At 40.5% G+C, this 26,237-nt stretch overlaps 1 protein-coding gene across 3 annotated transcripts in view; it reads left to right on the top strand.

Annotated features, from left to right (window-relative positions):
- Positions 1-26,237, top strand: part of MTDH (metadherin) — an 85,255-nt gene that overhangs the window by 26,772 nt on the left and 32,246 nt on the right. For 2 of the 3 annotated variants that reach the window (XM_010385628.2, XM_010385631.2), the window contains exons 3-6: positions 13,475-13,559; positions 14,276-14,452; positions 15,867-15,932; positions 17,789-18,025. In XM_010385628.2, coding sequence (XP_010383930.1) covers positions 13,475-13,559; positions 14,276-14,452; positions 15,867-15,932; positions 17,789-18,025 — 565 coding nt within the window. Of the gene's footprint in view, positions 1-13,474; positions 13,560-14,275; positions 14,453-15,866; positions 15,933-17,788; positions 18,026-22,956; positions 23,047-26,237 lie in introns of all 3 variants that reach the window. The other variant, XM_030937559.1, reaches the window with a different exon arrangement.

Below are 26,237 nucleotides of genomic sequence, written 5' to 3' on the forward strand. Positions count from 1 at the left end.
TTCAGGAGGCCAAGGAGGGAGGATCTCTTGAGGCCAGAAGTTCAAGACAGAGCCTGGGCAACATAGTGAGACCCCAGCTGTACAAATTTTTTTTTTTTTTTTTTTTTTTTTTGAGACGGAGTCTCGCTCTGTCGCCCAGGCTGGAGTGCAGTGGCCGGATCTCAGCTCACTGCAAGCTCCGCCTCCCAGGTTCACGCCATTCTCCTGCCTCAGCCTCCCGAGTAGCTGGGACTACAGGCGCCCGCCAGGTCGCCCGGCTAGTTTTTTGTATTTTTAGTAGAGACGGGGTTTCACCATGTTAGCCAGGATGGTCTTGATCTCCTGACCTCGTGATCTGCCCGTCTCGGCCTCCCAAAGTGCTGGGATTATAGGCTTGAGCCACCGCGCCCGGCCCAAAAATTTTTTTAAATTTAGGCCGGGCACATTGGTTCACACCTGTAATCCCAGCACTTTACGAGGCCAAGGTGGGTGGATCACCTGAGGTCAGGAGTTCGAGACCAGCCTGGCCAACATGCTGAAACTCCGTCTTTACTAAAAATACAGAAAATTAGTGGGGCGTGGTGACTGGCACCTGTAATCCCAGCTACTTGGGAGGCTGAGGCAGGAGAATCATTTCAACCCAGGAGGCGGAGGTTGCAGTGAGCTGAGATCGTGCCATTGCACTCCAGCCTCGGCAACAAGAGCAAAACTCTGTCTCAGGGTGGGGGGAGAAATTGGCCAGGTGCAGTGGCTCACACCTGTAATGCCAGCACTCTGGGAGGCCATGGCAGGCAGATAGCTTGAACTCAGGAGTTCAAGACCAGCTTGGGCAACGTGGCAAAACCCCAGATCTACAAAAAAAATAGCCAGGCATGGTGGTGCATACCTATATTACCAGCTACTTGGGAGGCTGAGGTGGGAGCATTGCTTGAGCTGAAGAGATGGAGGTTGCAGTGAACCAAGATCACACCATGGCACTCCAGCCTAGTCGACAGAGTGAAACCCTATCTCAAAAATCAGTTAATTTAAAAAAATTTTTAATTAGCGAGGCATGGTGGCATGCTCCTGTAGTCCCAGCTACTCAGGAGGCTGAGGTGGGAGGATCACTTGAGCCCCAGAGTTTGGGACTGTAGCAAGCTGTAATCAAGTCACTGCACTCCAGCCTGAAAAACAGAGACCCTGTCTCTGAAAAGAACAAAAATGAGAAAAAAATAAACAGGTTAAGGAGATAGAGATAAAGTGCAAGTTGTGGGCACTTGCCTGCACCTGCAGTTCTCCTACTTCTTCCATTTAGGAAAATAGCAGTAGTGCCAAGTGGAATAACCCTGAATCTCCTTTAAGTTAAACCTCACCAAAGGGGGGAATCAATTACAGACTTTTCTACTTTTAAGGAGATTTGTGACAGTTTTCACACTCTCATCCTGATATTGTATGACAAGGTTATTAAGATGGAGAACTGCTGGTATAGGCAAAATAGCGAAATACAACTAGTATGCTTCTTGGATAATCCATGTTTTCCCATTTAACCATGCCCAATTTGTATATATATTTGGGACAAGTGAGAAAAATAATGCCAAAATGTGAAGCAATATAAAATAGGAACTTGCCATATTTGGCCAGAAAGTGGATGAAATTGACTCTAAAGCAATTTTAATTTCATCAAGTACATTTTTAAAAACATTGTTACAATTACAAAAATGAAAGAATATTGACACAATGGAAGCAGAAAAAACAAAAATCTCAGAAGTAGAACACTTTTTTCCTTGAGTTAATTAAAAACCTTATACACCAGTCAGTAGTCTGCAGACCAAAACATCATAGTAAAAAATATTCAACATTCTTTTTTTTTTTTTTTTTTTTTTTTTTTGTGAGACGGAGTCTCGCTCTGCCGCCCATGCTGGAGTGCAGTGGCCGGGTCTCAGCTCACTGCAAGCTCCGCCTCCTGGGTTTACGCCATTCTCCTGCCTCAGCCTCCCAAGCAGCTGGGACTACAGGCGCCCGCCACGTCGCCCGGCTAGTTTTTTGTATTTTTTAGTAGAGACGGGGTTTCACCATGTTAGCCAGGATGGTCTCGATCTCCTGACCTCGTGATCCGCCCGTCTCGGCCTCCCAAAGTGCTGGGATTACAGGCTTGAGCCACCGCGCCCAGCCTTTTTTTTTTTTTTTAAAGACGGAGTCTTGCTCTGTCACCCAGGCTGAAGTGCAGTGGCATGACCAAGGTTCACTGCAACCTTGCCCACCCGGCCTCAAGTGATTCTCCAACCTCAGCTTCCCAAGTAGCTGGGACTACAGGCATGCACCACCACACCCGACTAATTTTTTATTTTTTGTAGAGATGGGATCTCACCGTGTTGCCCAGGCTGGTCTTGAACTCCTGGGCTCAAGTGATCCACCCGCCTCCGCCCTCCCAAATTGTTGAGATTACAGTTGTGAGCTGTTGTGCCCAGCCAGCATTCCCTTTTATTCATGCTTTTGTTCTTTTATCACTTCTGGCGTTACCACCAAAATCTTTAGATGTTTATAGGGCTATAAATATTAAAGATGTCAGTTCACCAAATTTTTAGGGACCAGTACTTCCAGAATAGAGAATTAATAAATTGAATAAGAATTATATTCAGGGCTGGGCACAGTGGCTCATGCCTATAATCCCAGCACTTTGGGAGGCTGAGGCAGGTGGATCACATGAGGTCAGGAGTTTGCAACCAGCCTGACCAACATGGCGAAACCCAGTCTCTACTGAAAATACAAATATTAGCTGAGTGTGGTGGCGTGCACCTGTAGTCTCAGGTACTCGGGAGGCTGAGGCACAAGAATCGCTTGAACCCAGGAGGTGGAGGTTGCAGTGAGCCTAGATTGTGCCACTGCACTGCAGCCTGGGTGACAGAGCCAGACACTGTCTCAAAAAAAAAAAAAAAAATTGCATTCAGGGCCAGGCAAAGGTGGCTCATGCCTGTAATACCAGCACTTGGGAGGCTGAGGTGGGCAAATTGCTTGAGCTCAGGATTTTGAAACCAGCCTGGACAACATGGGAAAACCCTGTCTCTTCAAAAAGTACAAAAATTAGCCTGTTGTATTAGCATATGCCTGTAGTCCCAGCTCCTTGGCAGGTTGAGGTGGGAGGATGGCTTAAGCCCAGGAGGTAGAGGTTGCAATGAGCCAAGATCATGCCACTGCACTCCAGCCTAGGTAACAGAGCCACAGCCTGTCTACAAAAAAAACAGAATTACATTTAGAACCTGGCTACATATCTTGTATAAATGGCTAATTGCAATTGCAAACAGGTTATCTTTTTTTTTTTAAGAGACAGAGTCTCACTCTGTTGCCCAGGCTAAGTGAAGTGGTGCAATCATGGCTTACAGCATCCTCGATCTTATGGGCTCAGGTGATCCTCCCACCTCAGCCCCCCAAGTAGCTGGGACTACAGGCGTGCACCATCATGCCTGGTTAATTTTTGTATTTTTTGTAAAGACAGGGTCTCACTGTATTGCCCAGGCTGTTCTTGAACTCCTGGATGCATGTGTTCCTCCCACCTGTCTCCCAAAGTGCTGGGATTACTGGCTTGAGCCACTGCACCTGGCCACAGAAAGTGTTTTTATTTATTTATTTATTTTTACTTTTATGGTTTGTCTCTGGCATGCAGAAAGTATCTTAGTGATAAGGATGGTGTCACTTAAAATTTGTACAATATCCCCCTTGTGATAGTTTTGATACTACGCAAATAATAAATTATATTTCTTAAATTGGTCTTTTTGGCATGAATTGTATGCTATGCCTTTCTTTGTACTTTGCAATTCTCCGTCAGAATCTGCTAAGGGGGCAGTTAGCCGTTTGAATAGATCTACTCTTACTGTCAGCATGTACTTTTTGCCACTCTAATAAGTGATATCACTTATTGTTTGGGTATTGGCTAATATTAGAAATACTCAGCTGGGTGTGGTGGCTCACATCCCAGCACTTTGGGGGAGGCCAAGGTGGGTGGATTGCTTGAGCCTAGGAGTTCGAGACCAGCCTGGGCAACATGGTGAAACCTTGTCTCTACAAAAAATACAAAAATTGGCCAGGTGCAGTGACTCACGCCTGTAATCCCAGCGCTTTGGGAGGCCAAGGTGGACAGATCACAAAGTCAGGAGATCGAGACCATCCTGGCTAATATGGTGAAACCCTGTCTCTACTAAAAAATACAAAAAATTAGCTGGGCTTGGTGGCACGTGCCTGTAGTCCCAGCTACTCAGGAGGCTGAGACAGGAGTATCACTTGAACCTGTGAGGTGGAGGTTGCAGTGAGCTGAAATTGTGCCATTGCACTCCAACCTGGGCGACAGAGTGAGACTCTGTCTCAAAAAAGAAAAGAAAATATAAAAATTAGCCAGGTGTGATGGCACATGCCTGTAGTCCCAGCTATATGGGAAGCTGATATAGGAGGATCACTTGAGCCCAGGAGGTCGAGGCTGCAGTGAGCCTTGATCACACCGCTGCACTCCAGCCCGGGCGACAATGAAAGCCTGTCTCAAAAAAAAAAAAAAAAAGAAAGAAAGTGGACACTGTTATTTCTAGTAAGAACTCTATCAGCCACATCACCGTTAAGTTATGATGATTTAATCGGATGTTGTAGAAGTTGGTCCAAATAGCGAAATCATCAAGAAGGGGTTTTGAAATAAAAGTATATTTCTACTTTTGGTACTTAAAATAAAAACTTTGGCTAATTATACCATGCCTTGAAATTTAAGCTAATGATATTCTGAAACTATTTTAATTTAGCAAGCTATCTAAGCATTCAGAATGTAAAAACTGGCATTTCTAGTTTTTTAAGAGATGTTTATGCATTCTTCTATATGACAAAATTTTACTGAATTTAATTGTAAATGACTGGATGCATTTCTTGGGGGTTTCTTATTTAAATAGAGAGAGAAGTACTATGGGGAAACACTTGTTCCTTCTGATGTGGTAATTAGCGAAAAACAATATTACAACCAACCGAAATGCATTCATTCCTTAGCATATACTGTTTGATGCTGCATAAAAACGTTGCTAATGATATTAAATAAATTAGTACCAGAGCAAATTACTCAGCCTGGTAGGGATAATGTACAGATGTTTCTAACAGTAAAGCTTGGGAGAACTTGCTAGATTCTCTTTCAGTAATGAAATACATGAAGAACCACTTTTGTGAGCAACTAAAGAGATATCCGCATAGATATATTCTCAACAGTAAATCACTTATTTAACTTTTTTAAATGTTTGTGGAAAAACTAAACAGAAACCACTGATGGAGGGATAGCTTTGACTGGAATTAAACAGAGGGATGGCTTTGACTCGAATTAAACAAAAAATAAATGGGGAGTTAGGAAGAGATACCACCATGTGTGAAATTTATTTACTACGTTATTTCTAGGAAACTATAACGACAAAAGAGATTAATGCCAGATTGCAAATCGGAAGACCTTCAAATTACAGTAAGGCTTAAGGTGATAATCATCTTTTATGATGCAAAGATTTTACAAAGAGGATTCATTGACTCTATTGTAGCAAAATACTTTGATAAAGCTGAGCAACTTTTAAAAATGAGTCATACATTTTTCTCCTTTCTTCCTCTTTCTTTCTGTCTCTTTTCTTTCCTTTCTGTCTTTGACACAGGTTTTCACTCTGTTGCCCAGGCTAGAGTGCAGTGGCGCAGTCATGGCTCACTGCAGCCTGGAACTTCTGGGCTCAAGAGATCCTTCCCCTTTAGCCTCCTGTGTAGCTCCCCTACACCATTTTTTTTCTTTTTCTTTCTTTCTTTTTTTTTGGAGAGACAGAATTGCTTAGTCACCCAGGCTGGTCTCAAACTCCTGGCCTCAAACAATCCTCCCACCTTGGCCTCCCAATATTTTGGGATTACAGGCATGAGCAACCTTGACTGGCCTATTTTTCTTTTACGAAAAATGAAGTGTTCCAAGTCTGTTGAATCTTTTTTATAAAGACAAATGGTTGTCTGCTTACCAGATACTTCTGCAAAGAATTTATACTGAATCTGCCCCTTCACGGTTAGGGAAAGCTTGCTTAACAAGATATCAGAAAATAGCCAGTTGTTGGAAGAAGCTCATGCAATGAAGAGTGTATGCTGACAAATTTACATCATTGCGTGATTTTGTTATTAAAGAGCATTTGTATGTTAGATGTGAAAATCCTCATATCTGCCCAGCTTGGAAGCAATTTTCTAACAAAAATAGCCAACAGCCCAGATTCTAGAGCACGAGTACATGGGATCCAGTTCCAGTTCTGACACTTGACTAATGATGTGATTTGGGGGTTGGTTAGGAATCACTTGTGCCTCCCTTTTCTCATCTACAAAATGGAGAGAATAACATTTACTTGGGTTACTTTGAGAATTTAAATGGAACTATGTAAGTGATAACTATAAACCAGATGTAAAATTTTGTCTTTTTAGTGAATTCACTTGTTAAAAATACAAAAAAAAAAAATTATCTCACCCTTGATAATAACAAGAACAAATGATAATAATAATAATAAAGTAGAAAAGTACGAAAAAATGTAGAACTTTCTGATTCAAGTAGAAACAATGTATTCATGTTAAAGATTAAAATTTATGCCGGGCGCGGTGGCTCAAGCCTGTAATCCCAGCACTTTGGGAGGCCGAGACGGGCGGATCACGAGGTCACAAGATCAAGACCATCCTGGCTAACACGGTGAAACCCCGTGTCTACTAAAAAATACAAAAACAATTAGCCGAGCAAGGTGGCGGGCACCTGTAGTCCCAGCTACTCGGGAGGCTGAGGCAGGAGAATGGCGTGAACCTGGGAGGCGGAGCTTGCAGTGAGCTGAGATCCGGCCACTGCACTCCAGCCTGGGCTACAGAGCGAGACTCCGTCTCAAAAAAAAAAAAAAAAAAGATTAAAATTTACTGGCTGAATTTTCGCAAATATGAAAATGAATGGATTTAGAAGATATTCAAAAGAATAAAGCATGTTCATTCATATTGCTATTACTAAAAATAGTTACGTTTTACAACTGTATATACTATCAGTGTAGTAGAATGTGTATAAAATTTATAAATAAACATTTTGGGGTATACGCTCAATTTTTTCCCATCGAAGTATAAGAATAACAAGCTTATTTAACCCACTGTTACAGGAGTGATAGCAGACCCCTTTATCTGGCATATTTAGGTATTTAAGCGAGTTACCATATATTCCATATATTGATTAGCAATTGGGTATTGGCACTGCTTATTTGACTATTTTGAGTAACTCCTGATAAGATCTTAGAATTTTTGGAACTTATGCATCATAATTTCCTAAGGAATTGTCATTCTATTATTTAGTATATATCTTTAGCAGTTTTAGAAAGTTGTAATGGTGGATCTAATGATTATTTATCAAAGCTTTTTCATCATCTAGATTTGTTTGTTTGAGACAAGGTCTTGCACTGTGGCCCAGGCTGGAGTGCAGCGGTGCAACCCTGGCTCACTGCAACCTCGACCTCCTGGGCTCAAGTGATCCTCCCACCTCAGTCTTCCAAGTAGCTAGGACTACAGGTGTGTACCACCATGCCCAGTTAATTTTTTATTTTTTGTAGAGACAGAGTTTTGCCATGTTGCCCAGGCTGGTCTCAAACTCCTGTCCTCAAGCAGTCGGCCCACCTCAGCCCCTCCAAAGTGCTGGGATTACAAGCACATACCATCGCACCCAGCTCATCATCTAGATTTAAAAGAATGAAGCCATTTGCTGTTCCAGGTGCAAATATTGTTTGTAGTCCCAATGGATATGTATTCATTGTCATTTAATTCATTCCTCCTTTAGGAGTGTTAGGATGTGTGTATGTATACATGCACGTACATGTGCATACATGCATATACATGTACTTAACATATAACATAGACAAATATTTTTATCCAGTGGGACTATGTTATAGCCCACTTTGTTGTTAATATCTGTATTACGCATATGAGATGGAAAAAAGACATAATATGAAATTTTAATGAAAGCTAATAGGAAAATTTACATACAGATTTTTTGAGATGACTCCTGATACGTTGAGTGATGTCTGTTTTGAATAATTTCGGAGGTTTTGGGTTAAAGGTCGTTTGCTTCATGCAGCATCTGAGCCCCTACTAATTTCAGATGCTAGGCAGGCTTCCTCAGAAGCGTATTTCTATCAGTGCCGATCATGCAGCGTTCAAATAAAGGAGAGATTCTGTTGAGAATATATCTCTTGTTCTCTTGCTTTTAAGAAGCTTGTATTATTATTGGAAAACTGGGAACACTTGAACACATGGAAAGGTATAGCCGTATTGGAAATGTCCCAAGGAAGTTTGTGACAAATGGCCAAATCTTTGTCAGTTTTAAATGTTTTGAGATGCAAGATTATATGTACTTAGGGGAAAGGAAAAGGGGGACAGTGGTAGAGATAAAGCAAATGGAGTGGAACTTGAGCTGGATCACAAAAAAAAAAATGAGTACAGGCCATTTCAGGCATTGAACATCAGTAGGGGAGCAGATGATTCAGGTGCAAAGAAAATCATCCCAGCACTCTGTCTTTGTAGCAGCTTTGTTCTGAGAAAAAATCCACAGTCAATCCAGCTTGGTCAAAACCAGGAATATTCAAAAAGATACCAGTCTTAGAATCAAATGCTCATATGTATGAATAAAGGAATACAAGGTTGAGATCAATTTGTGGAAGACATCATATGTCATATAAGGAAGTTAGACGTTATAAAAGGTAGGAAATATCTATAGTGTGCGTTTTTTTTTTTAAGAATGAAAACTAATTGGATTGATAAGATATATTGGGAAGGAAACTCTTGAAGATAAGAATTTTTTTTTTTTTTTTTTTTTGAGACAGAATTTCAGTCTTGTTGCCCAGTTGGGAGTGCAATGGTGTGATCTTGGCTCACTGCAACCTCCGCCTCCCAGGTTCAAGTGATTGTTCTGCCGCAGCCTCCCGAGTAGCTGTGATTACAGGCATGCGACACCATGCCCAGATAATTTTTGTAAAATAAAAAAAGGAACTAAGATGTTTGCTTCATTATATGGCCAGGGCAAATAGCAGTATATATCACATATTTATTTTAAAGCTTTTCATACGATATTATTTTATTTAATCTTATCAGGACGGGTGTTATTGTTAATTACTGTTGTTGTTGTTGTTGTTGTTGTTGTTGTTGTTGTTGTTGTTGAAATGGAGTCTTGCCTTGTCGCCCAGGCTGCAGTGCAGTGGCGCCATCTTGGCTCACTGCAACCTCCGCCTCCCAGATTCAAGCGATTCTCCTGCCTCAGCCTCCCGAGTAGCTGGGATTACAGGCACCTGCCACCACGCCCAGCTGATTTTTGTATTTTTAGTAGAGACGAGATTTCACCATGTTGGCCAGGCTGGTCTTGAATTCCTGACCTCCCGTGATCTGCCTGCCTTGGCCTCCCAAAGTGCTGGGATTACAGACGTGAGCCACTGCACCCGGCCTATTGTTAATTACTTTTGGAGGCACTAGTAAAATCAAATAATATTTAAGCCTAATCTACGATAATCTTTTTTCTACAGATTTTTAGTTACAAATCCCCAGATATTTCTGTGTAAACATAATTTCTGTGATTTCTTCAAAGTCTCCCTTCTTTAAAAAAAAAGTATTTATGTATACTACCTTGTAGTTAACAGTCTTTTCACTTTTTGTTTTAATTCTTAAAATAACCTTATGTGAGGTTAGTAGGAATTTTTGTCCATATTTACAGTTGGGGAAAAGGGTTTGGAATGATTTAGCCCAAAGCCACATAGCTAATGTATGATTACATTTGTATTTAGAGTTAAATGTAGAGAAACTAAGAGGTTATTTGTGAGGGTAAACTGGATCAGAACTGGACTTCAGTCCTAGTTTCACCGTTTTACCATGTGATGCTCTTAGACACTCTTTTTTTTTTTTTTTTTTTTGAGATGGAGTCTCTCTCTGTCACCCAGGCTAGAGTGCAGTGGCGCAATCTCAGCTCACTGCAACCTCCACCTCCTGGGTTCAAGTGATTCTCATGCCTCAGCCTCCCTAGTAGCTGAGACTACAGGCACCTGCCACCACATCTGGCTACTTTTTTGTATTTTTAGTAGAGACGGGATTTCACCGTGTTAGCCAGGATGGTCTCGATCTCCTGACCTCATTATCTGCCCGCCTCAGCCTCCCGAAGTGCTGGGGTTACAGGTGTGAGCCACCATGCCCAGCCTCTTAGACACTCTTCTTTGTTTTTTGTTTGTTTGTTTTTTGGGGGTTTTTTGAGACAGGGTCTCACCCTGTTACCCAAGCTAGAATACAGTGACATGATCACAGCTCACTGCAGCCTCAACCTCCCAGGCTTGAGTGATCCTCCCACCTCAGCCTCCCAAGTAGCTGGAACCCAAGTAGCTGGAACCGCTGGCATGCGGGTGCATGCCACCACCCGCACTGATTTTTTTAAGAGATAGAATCTCCCCGTGTGTTGCCCTGGCTGGGCTCATACTCCTGAGCTCAAGTGATCCTCTCACCTCAACATTCCAAATTACTGGGATTACAGGTGTGAGCCACCACACTCAGCAATGTTAAACACTTTTTATGGCCTCAGTTTCTATCTGTAAAATGGGGATACCTACTTCAGTTCCTGTGGACCTGCACTGTCCAGTATGGTAGCCACTTGCCACATGTGGATATTGAGCACTTAAAATGTGACTAGTCTGGCCGGGCACGGTGGCTCACACCTGTAATCCCAGCTCTTTGGGAGGCCGAGGCAGATGGATCACCTGAGGTCGGGAGTTTGAGACCACTCTGACCAACATGGAAAAACCCCGTCTCTACTAAAAATACAAAATTAGCCGGGCATGGTAGCGCATGCCCTGTAATCCCAACTTCTCAGGAAGCTGAGGCAGGAGAATTGCTTGAACCCAGGAGGCAGAGGTTGCAGTGAACTGAGATTGTGCCATTGCACTCCAGCCTGGGCAACAAGAGTGAAACTCCGTCTCAAAAAATAATAATAATAAAAAGCACCTAGTCCAAATTGAGATAGCTGTTAAGTGTAAAATACCAGATTTCGAAGACTTACTTTGTTTTCTTTTACATACTATCTTATTGTGTTGCTTTTTTAATATGAGTTCCGTGTCGAAATGACAGTATTATAGATGCGTTGTGTTAAATATTAAAATTGTCACCTATTTTAACTTACAAATGTGTCTACTAGAAACTTTTAAAAATATGTATGTGGCTTGCATTATGTTTCTGTTGGCCAGCACTGCTGTAGACCAAGGATAGCAAACTCTGACACCCCAAATCCAGCCAGATGCCTGTTTTTGTAAATAGAATTTTATTGGAACATAGTCACACCCATTTGTTTATAAATTGTATATGGCTACTTTCATGCTATATGAGCAGAGTTGTGTGGTTCCTCCAAAACCCTATTACGGCCTGCAAAGCCTAACATATTTACTGTTTGGTCCTTTGCAGAAAAAGTTTGCTGCCTCTGCTCAACTGTAATTGACAGACGTTCAATATATTATCTTTACTTAAGAGTGGCTATGGTAAAGACAAAGACCGAAGGTAGAATCATGGGTGCCAGTGAGAAAAGAGGAGCTGGGAGTAAATGCTAACCATTACAGAGTTTCTTTTTTGGGATTAAATAATAATTTTGAGGCTGGGAGCAGTGGCTCATGCTTATAATCCCAACACTTTGGTAGGCCAAGGCGGATCACTGGAGGTCAGGAGTTCAAGACCAGCCTGGCCGACATGGTGAAAGCCTGTCTCTATTAAAAATACAAAAATTAGCTAGGTGTGGTGGTGGGCACCTGTAATCCCAGCTATTCGGGATGCTGAGGCAGGAGAATTGCTTGAACCTGGGAGCAGAGGTTGCAGTGAGCTGAGATCACGGCACTGCAGTACAGCCTGGGTGCCTGAGCGAGACTCCATCTCAAAAAAAATAAATAATTTTGATAGTTGTGCAACTTCAGATATACTAAAAACCACTGAATTGTGCACCTTTAAAAGGGTGAATATTACGGTATGTGGATGGTATCTCCACATACCTTTTTTTTTTAAGTGGATGTGAGTCTAGTTTGGTACATGTAATAAAGCAGTATATTAAATATACATACTGTAATAAAACAGTATATTAAACATACATGTTAATGATGAGAACATGCAATGAAACGAACAAATGCACATCAATTATGAGGTCAGTAAAAAAATTAGTTTTTAAATATAATCTCTTGTCAAAGACAGTTTTTAATCACTTTCAAGAGATCATGTCACTTGAGAATATATGCAGGTTTTTTATTGGTAGGAAAAACAATTTTCTGTCATTGCTTACTCACTTGCTCAAATTCATTTACTGCCTCTTAAGATAGTGTGCAGTACTTTGGGAGGCCAAGGCGGGCAGAACACAAGGTTAGGAGTTCGAGACCAGCCTGGCCAACATGGTGAAGCCCTGTCTCTACTGAAAATACAAAAATTAGCCAGGTGTGGTGGCGGGCACCTGTAATATCCCAGCTACTCCAGAGACTGAGGCAGGAGAATTGCTTGAACCCGGGAGGCGGAGGTTACGGTAAGCTGAGATCGCGCCACTGCACTCCAACCTGGGTGACAGAGCAAGACTCCGTCTCGGGGAAAAAAAAAAAAAGAGTGTGCGGTAATATATAAACATAGCTGATGTCAATAAATAGCTAAATAAGTGAATACAATGTATAAAAATACTATTGTATAAATGTTAATTCTCTTTTGGAAGCACTTATCTAAATACAGAAATTATGGCTTATTTCGTTTTTAGCAAGCTTTTGAAAGGATAAAACAATATTAGCAGAAGGGAATTGGAAGATCATTCGAAAACAACCATAGCTTGTATGCATATAGGTATTTTATCTATTATTAAACATCTGTATACAAATCCTAGGTATTTTAACGTTGCTTTGAAACTGAAAAAATAGTACCTGCTATGTACAATTGACCCATTAATTTGTTATACATAGAATATAGCAACAATCTGTTTTATGCAATCCAAAAACAATAATCACCACATAATTTTTCATCTGAACATGTTGCAATAGGTTTTAATTTTATTGCTTCGAAAACACCGTATTACAGTACCTTATTTATGATGTAACTTATATTAGCATGATGTGGAAGGGCACAGACTTTGGAGCCAGACAGACCTAGTTCCTATTATGACTTAGTTTACTAACATTGTGATGTGGTACAATTTAGTTAATATTTAACATCTCTGAGTTTTCATTTCCTCATCTCTAAAATGGGGCTAATACCTTGTCCAGCAAGTTTCTTTTAAGGAATACATAAGGAAATGAGTACAGAATACTTAACACATAGTAACCACTCACTCAATGGTAACCTCATATGATTATTATTGCCACTTAATATGTTAAGTTTTTTAAATCAAACATTAAATTTTTTTTAGTTGTCAGCATCATACATTTCATTATGTATTTTACTGACTCCTACTTATCAAAAATATAATGAAATATTAAGTAACATTCTATTTTACTTTCAGTCAAAGAAAAATAAGAAGAAATCAAAGTCAGATGCTAAAGCAGTGCAAAACAGTTCACGCCATGATGGAAAGGAAGTTGATGAAGGTACTTGAGCAAGGGAAAGGACTAGAAAATTTTTTAATCCTTTTTTATCAAAGTGTGTTATATAAAAACTGCATTTGTTTTACTTTATTTTGTATTTAGCTCTTTTTTTATTACTGTAGACCTTATTATATAGAGCTGTGACACTGTTAGGAAACACTTTTGTTAAGGATCCAGTAGTGCTTTTTCTGAAGAGAACTGCCTTGAAATTTAAAAGTCAAGCTCAGTATTTTGAGCAATTAAAAAGTCATTCATCTTGTCTTTGTCTCCTGGAATTATGGTTTGTTTGTTTGTTTTCCCCACATGGTTCTTAAATATACCATTCCTGAAAGACTTTGTACAAAATTCATTAGAAGTCATTTATTCTCATCACCTAATAAACCCATGTATTAGTGATTATATATAATACTCTCCTATCACTTCTACCTAGCAAGATAAAAAAAGATAGACAAGATGACTTATATATGTCACTTTTTCTAAACCATAGATGACAGATTTGATAAAAATTACCAGAATAAATAATAGCAGTTGCCTAAAACAACATAATGAAATTAGAACACATTCTTAGGATGAGTTAATATAATCAACACTCTTGGTTTTAGCTTAACATCTAAATTTATCATGATATTTTATGTGCTCCACCCCATTTTCTCCCCCAAAACTACAACTTTTTTGTCTTCCCCTTACTGAATAACATTTTTTTTCTGGGGCTGTGTCAGGAGCCTGGGAAACTAAAATTAGTCACAGAGAGAAACGACAGCAACGTAAACGTGATAAGGTGCTGACTGATTCTGGTTCATTGGATTCAACTATCCCTGGGATAGAAAATACCATCACAGTTACCACCGAGCAACTTACAACCGCATCATTTCCTGTTGGTTCCAAGAAGAATAAAGGTATATTAGTGGAACATAAGACAGTGGTACATCAAATCAAACTCCTTTTATTCGGATGTACAAAATATCATTATGTCAAAATCTGACTATTTTGAATGCTAACATCATTGTGCTGATATACCCTTCTTCATGAGAGTATTGTGAACCGTGTATCGGTTTACCGAATACCAGCAGTGTTGTTACATGTTGGCTAATGAATGGCCTATTAAATTAAAATTTGCCTTTCTGCCTTGAGTCATATGAGAAAATGATGTTGCCACTTTTCTAGTGTGTATCACTTTGCCCCAGCTCTCTTGCATCTCCGTTCCTTAGAGTGGATAAGACATTTATTAAATGAAATGATTTATCACCATTTTGCATGTTGAGAGCTTTCATTCCAAGATGAATCATGCATGTTCTGGTTAGTGCAGGTTGTGTCTGGATTTCTTATCACCCCAGCTTTTTGAGAATATCATAGATGTTTGATAGAGCTAGACCACAACTTCAAAGATTGAGCTAATGTTCTTTCTCTCAAGTATTGATATTTCAGATGTTCATACTATCCAATACTGGTGGCTTCTTGGTAGCCCACTCTTTACATTACCATCATTTTTACCCTGGAGACACCAGTCTGCAAAGTGATACTGTTCAATTTGCTTGAAAGCATTGGCGTATCTTCCTTGTCTTTTTGTTAATGATCTTCCCACCTCCCCACACCTCAGTTGTTTCCAGGCCATTTTCTTAGCCTTGTTACCTTTTATTTTTTGCTTGATAACTTGGTGGAATTTATTGCCATGGTACAGCAATGACTTCTACTTACCCATTTTCGCTGTTACATGTTAGCTATGCTTTAGTATTTTTGTTGATTCTTTTTCACTGTCTTGTGCATGCCATCCTTGCACAATCCTATGTCATGCTGGTTTTTTTAAACATTGTGATCATTATGCTTTTTAGTGTCAGAGAAATAGTATTTTTGTGTTATAATGTGTATTCTCACCTCTTGCCATATTTCCTAAGTCCTGGTCCCAAATACTGGCAAAGTTCTTCATAAGTTGATGTGTTTGCTTCCAGGATTGTTGAAAAGGCAGCTGGTGTTGTTGAGAGGTGGCAAAGTTGAATCCAATTACAGAGCCCAATACTCCAGTTCCTACTTAAAATAATCTTGATAACTGTTATAGAATAGCAAACTCTGTCTGTACGTAGGCAGTTTTCCAGGTTCTTTATTGGCATTTTAGTTGACTAAGAATATGGTAACCAGAAAACTCAATTCCTTACCAACAGGGAACTTTTGACTTTTTTCCAGTAGAAGAATTTAGCACTTGAAGGAGCAATTTATAATAGATAATAAGTAAAAATTAATTTATGTGTTACTCCTAATTTAATGTGCATAGTGGCCTATTTAGTATTAAATAAATTTTATTTCTATTTTAACCAGGTGATTCTCATCTAAATGTTCAAGTTAGCAACTTTAAATCTGGAAAAGGAGATTCTACACTTCAGGGTGAGAGAAATTACATATAACTTAAATTGAAGGCCCGTCAAAATAGAAATTTATATACATATCTCTTTCCTCACATGAATGACACAGAAGGAAAGAAAAAGGTCTTAAAATGATTTTTAATTAATAAAGTAACATAATCACAGTCCAGAGATTTTGGAAAATAAATAAAAAGAAAAATCACTCCCACTTCTAACAATCTTTGGTATGTTCTAGTCTTTTTTCCCCCATATATAAAAACATTCAGTAGTCACTTATATGCAATTTTGAATCTTGTTTATATCACTACTAAGTCAGCAGAGAAGAAAGATTTTTGTTGGGCTTGGGTTTAATATAGCATATGTCGGATAAAATACTTGATGCTTGTATGTTTAAAAAAAAAAAGCCTTAGTTCCTATAATGTTTTAACTGCTTCCTTGACAGTTCAAATATTTTCACAATGAATGGACTATAGTCTAAAGTTTTTCATTGTTTTATAAATAGAAAATGTTTTATTTACTCATTTATGATAAAGATTGAATTAAGTAGAGTGTTACGCCTGACCTGAAAACAAAAGTGTTGTTGTAAAATAAATTTGGAAATGAAAAAAGCACCTTCTCATTTCAGGCTTTTTTATATTTTTGGAGATGAAGTTTTGCCCTTGTTTCCCAGGCTGGAGTGTAATGGCGTGGTCTTAGCTCACTGCAGTCTCCACCTCCCGGGTGCAAGCGATTCTCCTGCCTCAACCTTCCGAGTAGCTGGGATTGCAGGCACCGCCACCATACCCGGCTAATTTTTGTATTTTTTAGGAGAGACGGAGTTTCACCATGTTGGCCAGGCTGGTCTCAAACTCCTGACCTCAGGTGATCCACACACCTCGACCTCCCAATGTGCTGGGATTACAGGCATCAGGCTTTTTTTTCTTTTTTCTTTTTTTTTGAGACAGAATTTTGCTTGTTGCCCAGGCTGAAGTGCAGTGGCACTATCTCGGCTCACTGCAACCTCCGCCTCCTGGATTCAAACAATTCTGCCTCAGCCTCGTGAGTAGCTGGGATTACAGGCACTTGCCACCACGCCTGGCTAATTTTTGTGTTTTTAGTAGAGGCAGGGTTTCACCACGTTGGCCAGGCTAGTCTCGAACTCCTGACCTCAGGTCATCTGCCTGCCCCCAGCCTCCCAAAGTGCTGGGATTACAGGCATGAGCCACCGTGCCCAGCCTCATTTCAGGCTTTTCAGTGCTTGTTCTTAGCACTGTCAGCTTCCTTCATGCTCGTGGTTCTCAACCCTGGCTACACATTAGTTATCCAGGAAGCTTTAAAAAACAACACGAACACACATATATGTAAAAAGAAACATGTACTTATCTGTACACTTATGTGTTTTCGTGTATGTGTACATACATACACTATACATACATAATGATATGTGGGCTCCACCACAAAGATTCTCATTTTAATTGGTCTGGGCTGAGGCTTCAGAGTCTATTGTTAATTAATTTTTCGGTTAATATTAATGTGCAGCCAGGTTTTAGAATCGTTGCTTGAGACATAATGTAATACACATAAATAATTAAGGAAAGAACATGTAACTAAGGAGATGTCTTCATATTCTTAGTGGGTGAGTATTCAGAATATGTGTCATTTTCCTGTTTGCTCTGGTGTACTTCCTTCGAGCAAGTCATTCTGCTGTTGACAACTTTGTTAGTATATATGTTATGTTCAAGCCTCCTGTTTTTAAATTAAAAGGCAATCCTTGGTGATCAAAGGATAGTAGGGGAAGTGAGTGATAAATGTAAGTCAAGCAATCATAGAAATGTGAAAATATCCCAATTTTAAGAAGTAATGTACCTGTTTTTTAATCTTCATTTTCTTTTCTTTAAGTTTCTTCAGGATTGAATGAAAACCTCACTGTCAATGGAGGAGGCTGGAATGAAAAGTCTGTAAAACTCTCCTCACAGATCAGTGCAGGTGAGGAGAAGTGGAACTCCGTTTCACCTGCTTCTGCAGGAAAGAGGAAAACTGAGCCATCTGCCTGGAGTCAAGACACTGGAGATGCTAATGCAAATGGAAAAGACTGGGGAAGGAGTTGGAGTGACCGTTCAATATTTTCTGGCATTGGTAAGAAGTGTTAGAAAAATTTATTTAAAATTACTAATCTTGTACATTTTTAATTTTTCAGAAATAGGAAAAACTATGAACAGAAAAATAAGTACTGCTCTGCAGAAATAATAGTAATAATTAACTCATCTCACATCCTTTTTGTAGAGGAAGGTGGGAACTAAATAAGTAAATAACATTTATCATTTACTCTTTGCATAGTGCTTTCACATACTTTATCACATTTGATTATCAACATAGCTAACTGGTGTAATTATATATTCTTAGTGATGGGATACATGTAATGTGTAAGTAGACTTTTTGATTAATTTCAACAATTCTGTTGAGTCTAAATAAAAATAGTAAATGGAAGTATAGTTGATAACATCCACTTACAGAGTATTTTACAGTCTGCAAAGTGCCCATTTATAATTAAATTTTCCTCTGGATTTAATATAAAGACCAATAGTTGAGAAGCTTATTTCTGTTGAGAGCCATCAAGTTAAAAGCAAGTTAATTTTCGTGTGTGTGTGTGTCTGTCTGTGTGTGTATTATAGAAAAGAAATCCACATTACACGTGGGAAACTGCAAAATGATAAGGAAAATCCCACAGTTATCACTGTGCCACCTAGTGACAACCACTGTTGTTTACATTTCTTCTCTCTCCCTTTCGCCTGTCCGCAACTGTGTATAGTGTTTTTTGTTGTTGCTGTTTTTTGTTTGTTTGTTTTTTTAATGGAGTCTCGCTCCGTCTCCCAGGCTGGAGTGCAGTCATGCGATCTCAGCTCACTGCAACCTCCACCTCCCGGGTTCAAGCGATTCTACTACCTCAGCCTGCCAGGTAGCTGGGATTACAGACATGCATCACCATACCTAGCTAATTTTTCTATTTTTAGTAGGGACAGGGTTTTGCCATGTTGGCCAGGCTGATCTTGAACTCCTGACCTCAGGTGATCTGCCAGCCTCGGCCTCCCAAAGTGCTGGGATTACAAGCGTGACCCATTGTGCCCAGCCTATAGTTTTACTTTAGTATTTTTGTGTTTGATGTAACTCAAATTGAATGTGCATGTTTATGTCTCCCCTAGTCCCCACGTAACATTGTAACATGAACATTTTCCTTACTTTTTGTAAGTGTATTTAATGGCCCTATAATGTTAGCATAATTTACTTAACTATTCCCATATTATTCAAGAAGTATTTTATTTATTTATTTATTTTTTGAGATGGAGTCTCGCTTTGTCACTGCCCCACTAGAGTGCAATGGCGTGATCTTGGCTCACACCACCCTCTGCCTCCTGGGTTCAAGCAATTCTGCTGCCTCAACCTCCCAAGTAACTGGGATTACAGACGTACGCCACCACACCAAGATAATTTTTTTTGTATTTTTAGTAGAGATGGGGTTTCACCATGTTGCCTAGGCTGGTTTCAAATTCCTGTCCTCAAGTGATCCGCCCACCTCACCTCCTAAAGTGTTAGGATTATAGGCGTGAGCCACCACGCCCAGCCAATTTTCCTTTTTTTAACCCGTTGTAGATAATGTTTTACTGAATATATTTGTTTGGGATTTTTTTGTTGTTGTTTTTAAGATGGAGTCTCGCTCTGTTACCCAGGCTGGAGTGCAGTGGCATGATTTCAGCTCACTACAACCTCTGCCTCCTGAGTTCCAGCATTTGCATTTCTCGTGCCTCAGCCACCCGAGTAGCTGGGATTACAGGCGCACACCACCACACCCAGCTAATTTTTGTATTTTTTTAGTAGAGATGGGGTTTTACCATGTTGGCCAGACTGGTCTCGAACTCTTGACCTCAAGTGATCTTCCTGCCCCAGCCTCCCAAAGTGTTGGGATTATAGGTGTGAGCCACCACACCTGGCCATGTTTGGCAGTTATTTCTTAAGGACAGAGTCTTGTGAGTGATATTGGATTAAAGGGAATATAAATGTTTGTGATGCTCCACTACATAGTGCCTAAGTATTTTCTAAGAGAGTTGTTCTAATTTATACTCAAAGCATCAGTGTAAGTGCCCATTTATCATATACTTACCAAGGTTGGGGATTTTGTTTTTTCCGCCTTTTCTAATTCAATAAGCAAAAAGTACGTAAATTATTTTGGTTAACTTTTTAGAATCACTAATGAGATTGAAAATTTTTCCATAACTTTCTTGGTCATTTATTTTTTTCCTTGTTTTTTTGTTTGAGATGGAGTCTCGCTCTGTCGCCCAGGCTGGAGTGCAGCACAATCTCAGCTCACTGCAACCTCCATCTCTCAGGTTCAAGTGGTTCTCCTGCCTCAGCATCCTGAGTAGCTGGGATTACAGGGGCCTGTCACCACAACCGGCTAATTTTTGTACTTTTGGTAGAGACAGGGTTTCACCATGTTGGCTAGGCTGTTCTCGAACTCCTGACCTCATGATCCACCCATCTTGGCTTCCCGAAGTGCTGGGATGACAGGCATGAGCCACCATGCCCGGCCCTTTCTTGGTCATTTTTATTTCTTTTATGAATTGTCTGTTCGTGTCATTTTCCCATTTGTCTAATGAGCTCTTTGTGTTTTGTTTTGTTTTGTTTTGTTTTTAATTTTTTGAGAAAGGGTCTCACTCTGTTGTCCAGGCTGGAGTGCAGTGGTGTGATTATTGCTCACTGCAGCCTCGACTTCCAGGGCTCAAATGATCTTGCCGCCTTAGCCTCCTTAGTAGCTGGGACCACAGGCATGTGCCACCACACCCGGCTAATTTTGGTATTTTTTGCAGAGACGCAGTTTTGCCGTGTTGCCCTGGCCAGTCTCAAACTCTTGGGCTCAAGTGATCCACCTGCCTCGGCTTCTCAAAGTGCTGGGATTACAGATGTGGGCCACCATGTCTGCCTACTGTTTTATTTTTTAAATCTAGTTATACTTTCTTGTGCATTAAACGTACAATTTTTTCTCTCGTGCTTATTGCAGATATTTTTATCTCTTCCAATTTGAGGGAGCAATAGACACTAGAAACTTTTTAGTATGTAACTAGAAAAATATTTCTTCTTTTTTTTTTTTGGAGATGGAGTTTCGCTCGTTGCCTAGGCTGTAGTGCAATGGCGCAATCCAGACTCACCACAACCTGTGCCTTCCAGGTTCAAGCAATTCTCCTGCCTCAGCCTCCTGAGTAGCTGGGATTACAGGCATGCTCCACCACGCCTGGCTAATTTTGTATTTTTAGTAGAGACGGGGTTCCTCCATGTTGGTCAGGCTGGTCTCAAACTCCTAGCCCCAGGTGATCAACCTGCCTCGGCCTCCCAAAGTGCTGGGATTATAGGCGTGAGCCGCCAACCCCGGCCCCTCTCTTTTAAAGCTAACACCCTTAAAAATCAAACTCTAGATCATTTAATTATATTGTTCTTAAGCTTGCTCTCCCTTCCTCCCCATTATATTGAAAAATTGTGTAAAAGTATCAAAACTTGTTTGAAAGAGACATTCCCTTGCCTGGGTGTGGTGGCTCATGTCTGTAATCCTGGCACTTTGCAGGGCTGAGGCGGGGAGATTACCTGAGCCCAGGAGTCCAAGACCAGCCTGGGCAGCATGGTGAAACCTGTTCTCTACTAAAATACAGAAAATTCGCTGGGCATGGTGGCACGTGCCTGTAATCCCAGCTACTCGGGAGGCTGAGACAGGACAATTGCTTAAACCCGGGAGGCGGAGATTGCAGTGAGCCAAGGTCGTGCCACTGCACTCCAGCCTGGGCAACAGAGCAAGACTCCATCTCAAAAAGAAAAAAATTCCCACTCTCATTTTCAGCAAAGAAGAAAGCATTAATTTCTATGCTGTGAAGCATCCTTTCATATTTGGTAAAATAAATGGTTGAATTTTATGGAGTAGTGTTAGGAACTGTGTGACCTTTTGGGATATTTACAATTTGCATTTTTTTTTTTCTTTTAGATGGAGGCTTGCTCTGTCACCCAGTCTGGAGTGCACGATCTTGGCATGATCTTGGCTCACTGCAACCTCCGCCTCAGTAACTGGGATTACAGGCACGTGCCACCATGCCCAGCTAATTTTTGTATTTTTAATAGAGATGGGGTCTCACCATGTTGGCCAGGCTGGTCTTGAACTCCTGACCTCATAATGGGCCCGCCTCGGCCCCAGAAAATGCTGGGATTACAGGCGTGAGCCACTCCGCCCAGCCTACAGTTTACTTATAAAAACTATGTAGCATTTCATAATTAGGACATAAATTAGATGGTATTTGCTTAATGTTGTTACAGATAATATTAAAAAGCAAATTAAGAGTTCCTGCCTAGATAGACTAGGACCTTCATTGAAATTGAAAGGGAACTATATTAAATTAGGTTTGTAATGGGTCACTGAAAAGAGACAGATGTGACTCATCTCATGGAGGTTTACGTTCTTCAAAATAAGAAAGAAATGTCTTGAAAATATTGAGAAAGTAGCATGGTATAGAGGAATGAACAGGGACTGGTTCAGACAGACCTATTAGGTATAAATCTCTATTCTTCTACGTGATAGCTTTTATGGACATTCAGGCTAGTTATTTAACCTGTATGAACCTCGTACTTATGTGATTGTGAGGATTTGTTGTAATGGAAGTCAAGTACCAAGTTCAGTGCTATTCCAAAGTAGCTGCTTAATTATGATAGATAATAATGCAGCTTGGTACAGTGGAAAAGAGCATAGGCTTTGGGAATTGACTTCAGTTGCATTCGTGGCTCCTCTGTTTTCTAGCTATTAGCAAGTCACTTAATTGCTCCAAAACTGCCTAGCAAAGTTGCTGTAAGGATTAGAAGTGGTTGGTGTAAGGGGCCCAGCTACATAATAAATATTCAGTAAATAGTAGCTATTGCTATAATAAGTGATTCTCATTTCTAAGATTATCTTTAAATATTATCATAGTTTTAAATCTTTACATATCTTTCAAATCTGATTGCAAATTGAAGGTTCCAAGTGATGTTTTTTATTTTAACAGCTGCTTGGTCTAGTGTGGATAGGGGAATGAATACCTCTGAACAGAATTCTGCTTCTTTTGCATCTCTCACACTTAACTCTGCTGTTTCTGGTATGTGAAAACAGTCTTTTGTTCAGCTAACAAAAACATTTGTTTAATTTTAGTGCTTGTTATTTGAAGAGCTAATCAACATCAAGTACTGCCATCAATATAAACAGCAGGTATTATAAAGTGGCAGAGGCCTTTACAACAAGAAGAGAAGACCTAAATTCTTATGTGCAAATGGCTTAATTCCTCTCTCTAGGGGAGTAAGGATTCTGTAGCTTGAGATCACTGACAGTGCATTGGCACACAGACAAATACACACGAAAGGCCTTCCCTTCAGGTTCATACTCTTCTGTTGCTAAGGTAGTCCTACCATACTTTTAGTTACAATTTGACATTTTACTTCTGTTCACCGTTACTCATCATGAGTTTAAAACTAACCCTTTCAGGTATGGATTCCCACATAATAACTCTTAAGTATCTGTTGATTTATAAAATACATGATTACTAATAAACTACTGTCAATGCTGCATTACTTAAATGGATATATGTTTTGTTAATCATATAGAAGCTATATGTATTTAACAAATATTACATAAATATGGGAGGCCAGGTGTGGTGGCTCACATCTATAATCCCAGCACATAGGGAGGCTGAGGTGGGAAGATCACTTGAGCCTAGGAGTTCAAGACCAGCCTGGGCAACTACATCACTACATAATTTTTTTAAAAAACTTAGCCAGGCATGGTGGTTTTGCCTGTGGTCCCAGCTACTCAGGAGGCTGTGGTGGGAGGATTGCATTGGTCTGGGAGGTTGAAGCTACAATGAGCAATGAGTCGTGAGTGCTCCACTGCACTTCAGACTGGGTGACAGACTCTGTCTTAAAACATATATATGTGTGTGTGTGTGTATGTTGTGGGAGACATTGTTTAGTTTGGAATTCGTGGACCCAGTTTACTAATTTTGTAGTTCCACAGTGTCTGGAATCACTAACTTAGAAAGGGGATCAGCAGGCCGGGCGCAGTGGCTCAAGCCTGTAATCCCAGCACTTTGGGAGGCCAAGACGGGCGGATCATGAGGTCAGGAGATCGAGACCATCCTGGCTAATACGGTGAAACCCCATCTCTACTAAAAAATACAAAAAACTAGCCGGGCAACGAGGCGGGCGCCTGTAGTCCCAGCTACTCGGGAGGCTGAGACAGGAGAATGGCATGAACCCGGGAGGCGGAACTTGCAGTGAGCTGAGAGCCGGCCACTGCACTCCAGCCTGGGCGGCAGAGCAAGACTCCCTCTCAAAAAAAAAAAAAAAAAGGGGGGATCAGCAAACTTTTTGTATAAAGGGACAGATGGTAAACATTTTAGGCATTGTGGGCCATGCAGCCTCTGTTGCAGTTACTCAACCCTGCCATTGTAACAGGAAAGCAACCTGAGACAGTAAGCAAATGACTGTCTGGTTATAAAATATTATTCTTTTGATTTTTTTTTTTTTTTTTTTTCCTTTTGAGACAGAGTCTCGCTTTGTCGCCAGGCTGGAATGCAGTGGCGCAATCTCAGCTCACTGCAGCCTCCGGCTCCCTGGTTCAAATGATTCTCCTGCCTCAGCCTCCCAAGTATCTGGTACTATAGGCATGCACCACCATACCCGGCTAATTTTTTGTATTTTTAGTAGAGACAGGGTTTTACCATATTAGCCAGGATGGTCTCCATCTCTTGACCTCATGATCTGCCTGCCTCAGCCTCCCAAAGTGCTGGGATTACAGGCGTGAGCCACCGCACCTGGCCTGATTTTTTTTTTAACCATTTAAAAATGTAAGAACTATTCTTGGCTCATGGGCCATATAAAAACCTGATGGTTGGATTTGGTCTGTGGGTCATAGTTTGCTAAACTCTGATCTCATAGACCATATTTCAGTTCCAGAGGTACAAGTTTATTGCTTCTTCATTTGATGACTCTGTACAGCACACATGCTATTCCCTTCATATATGCAGAGAAAGCAGTGTGGGCTGCTAAAGGAATAGCACCAGTGTTACAGTACTGCTTCTAAGCAGATAATGTATTTATTACATGTGAATTTTATAGGGTTACTCTGTTGGTTAAAGTTTACATTAAAATGTACATATTGGCCGGGCGCGGTGGCTCAAGCCTGTAATCCCAGCACTTTGGGAGGCCGAGACGGGCGGATCACGAGGTCAGGAGATCGAGACCATCCTGGCTAATACGGTGAAACCCTGTCTCTACTTAAAAATACAAAAAACTAGCCGGGCGAGGTGGCGGGCGCCTGTAGTCCCAGCTACTCGGGAGGCTGAGACAGGAGAATGGCGTGAACCCGGGAGGCGGAGCTTGCAGTGAGCTGAGAGCCGGCCACTGCACTCCAGCCTGGGCGGCAGAGCAAGACTCCGTCTCAAAAAAAAAAAAAAAAAAAAAAATGTACATATTAAACATATATAGAGAGAGAGTATATATCAAGCAGATAATATATTAGTGTAATGCTGCTTGTAAGATCATCTGTAACCAAGAAGAAATTTATAAATTAGTAAGGACTCTGGTAGGAGGACGTGATTGTGTGTAACACTTTTATACTAATCAAGTATCTTTTCTTCCTAACCATTTCTTTATATAGTGGCTCTGAATCCAAAATACATATCAGAGTCATCTAAGGACTCCAGTACACAAGTAAATTCCGATTCAAAAGGGGTGTGTGTGTGTGTGTGTACGCATGCGCGTGCACACACGTGCCTGATGGAGAACCACTGCTTTACATTTACATCCTAAAATGAATTTATATCTATAAAGCAAGGGATTTGACCTGGCGTCAGTGGACTCATATGCCCCCAAAACTATACGCAAAATTTTGTGTTAAGCTCTGGACAGTAGACTACCACAGCTTTCATCAGGTTCCTAAAAGACTGTGTGAACCCACTCTCACCCAACCTACTCCCCTCACCTGAGAAAAAACAAAAACAGACAAAACTTATGAAATAATATTTTGTTTTCTTTAAATGCACTTGAACTTAGTCTCTAGACCTCCTGCAACTCTTCTTGTCTCTGGCTTCTCTCTGCCTCACCTCTCTAGATAACCACCTATTTTTTTAATGAAGAAAGCCAAAAGATTCTAGGTAACTCAGACGTTTTCTAGTTCCCTCTTTCAGGGTTCTGAGGATACATAGCCCTGAAACATCCAGGACTAAAATGATCAATGGCAGAGATTTCTATTGTGTTTTATTTTCCATTAAGAAGAAGGAAAAAACAACTTTTT

Source organism: Rhinopithecus roxellana, chromosome 9, assembly GCF_007565055.1.
Source record: "Rhinopithecus roxellana isolate Shanxi Qingling chromosome 9, ASM756505v1, whole genome shotgun sequence".
NCBI classification, from domain to species: Eukaryota; Metazoa; Chordata; class Mammalia; order Primates; family Cercopithecidae; genus Rhinopithecus; species Rhinopithecus roxellana.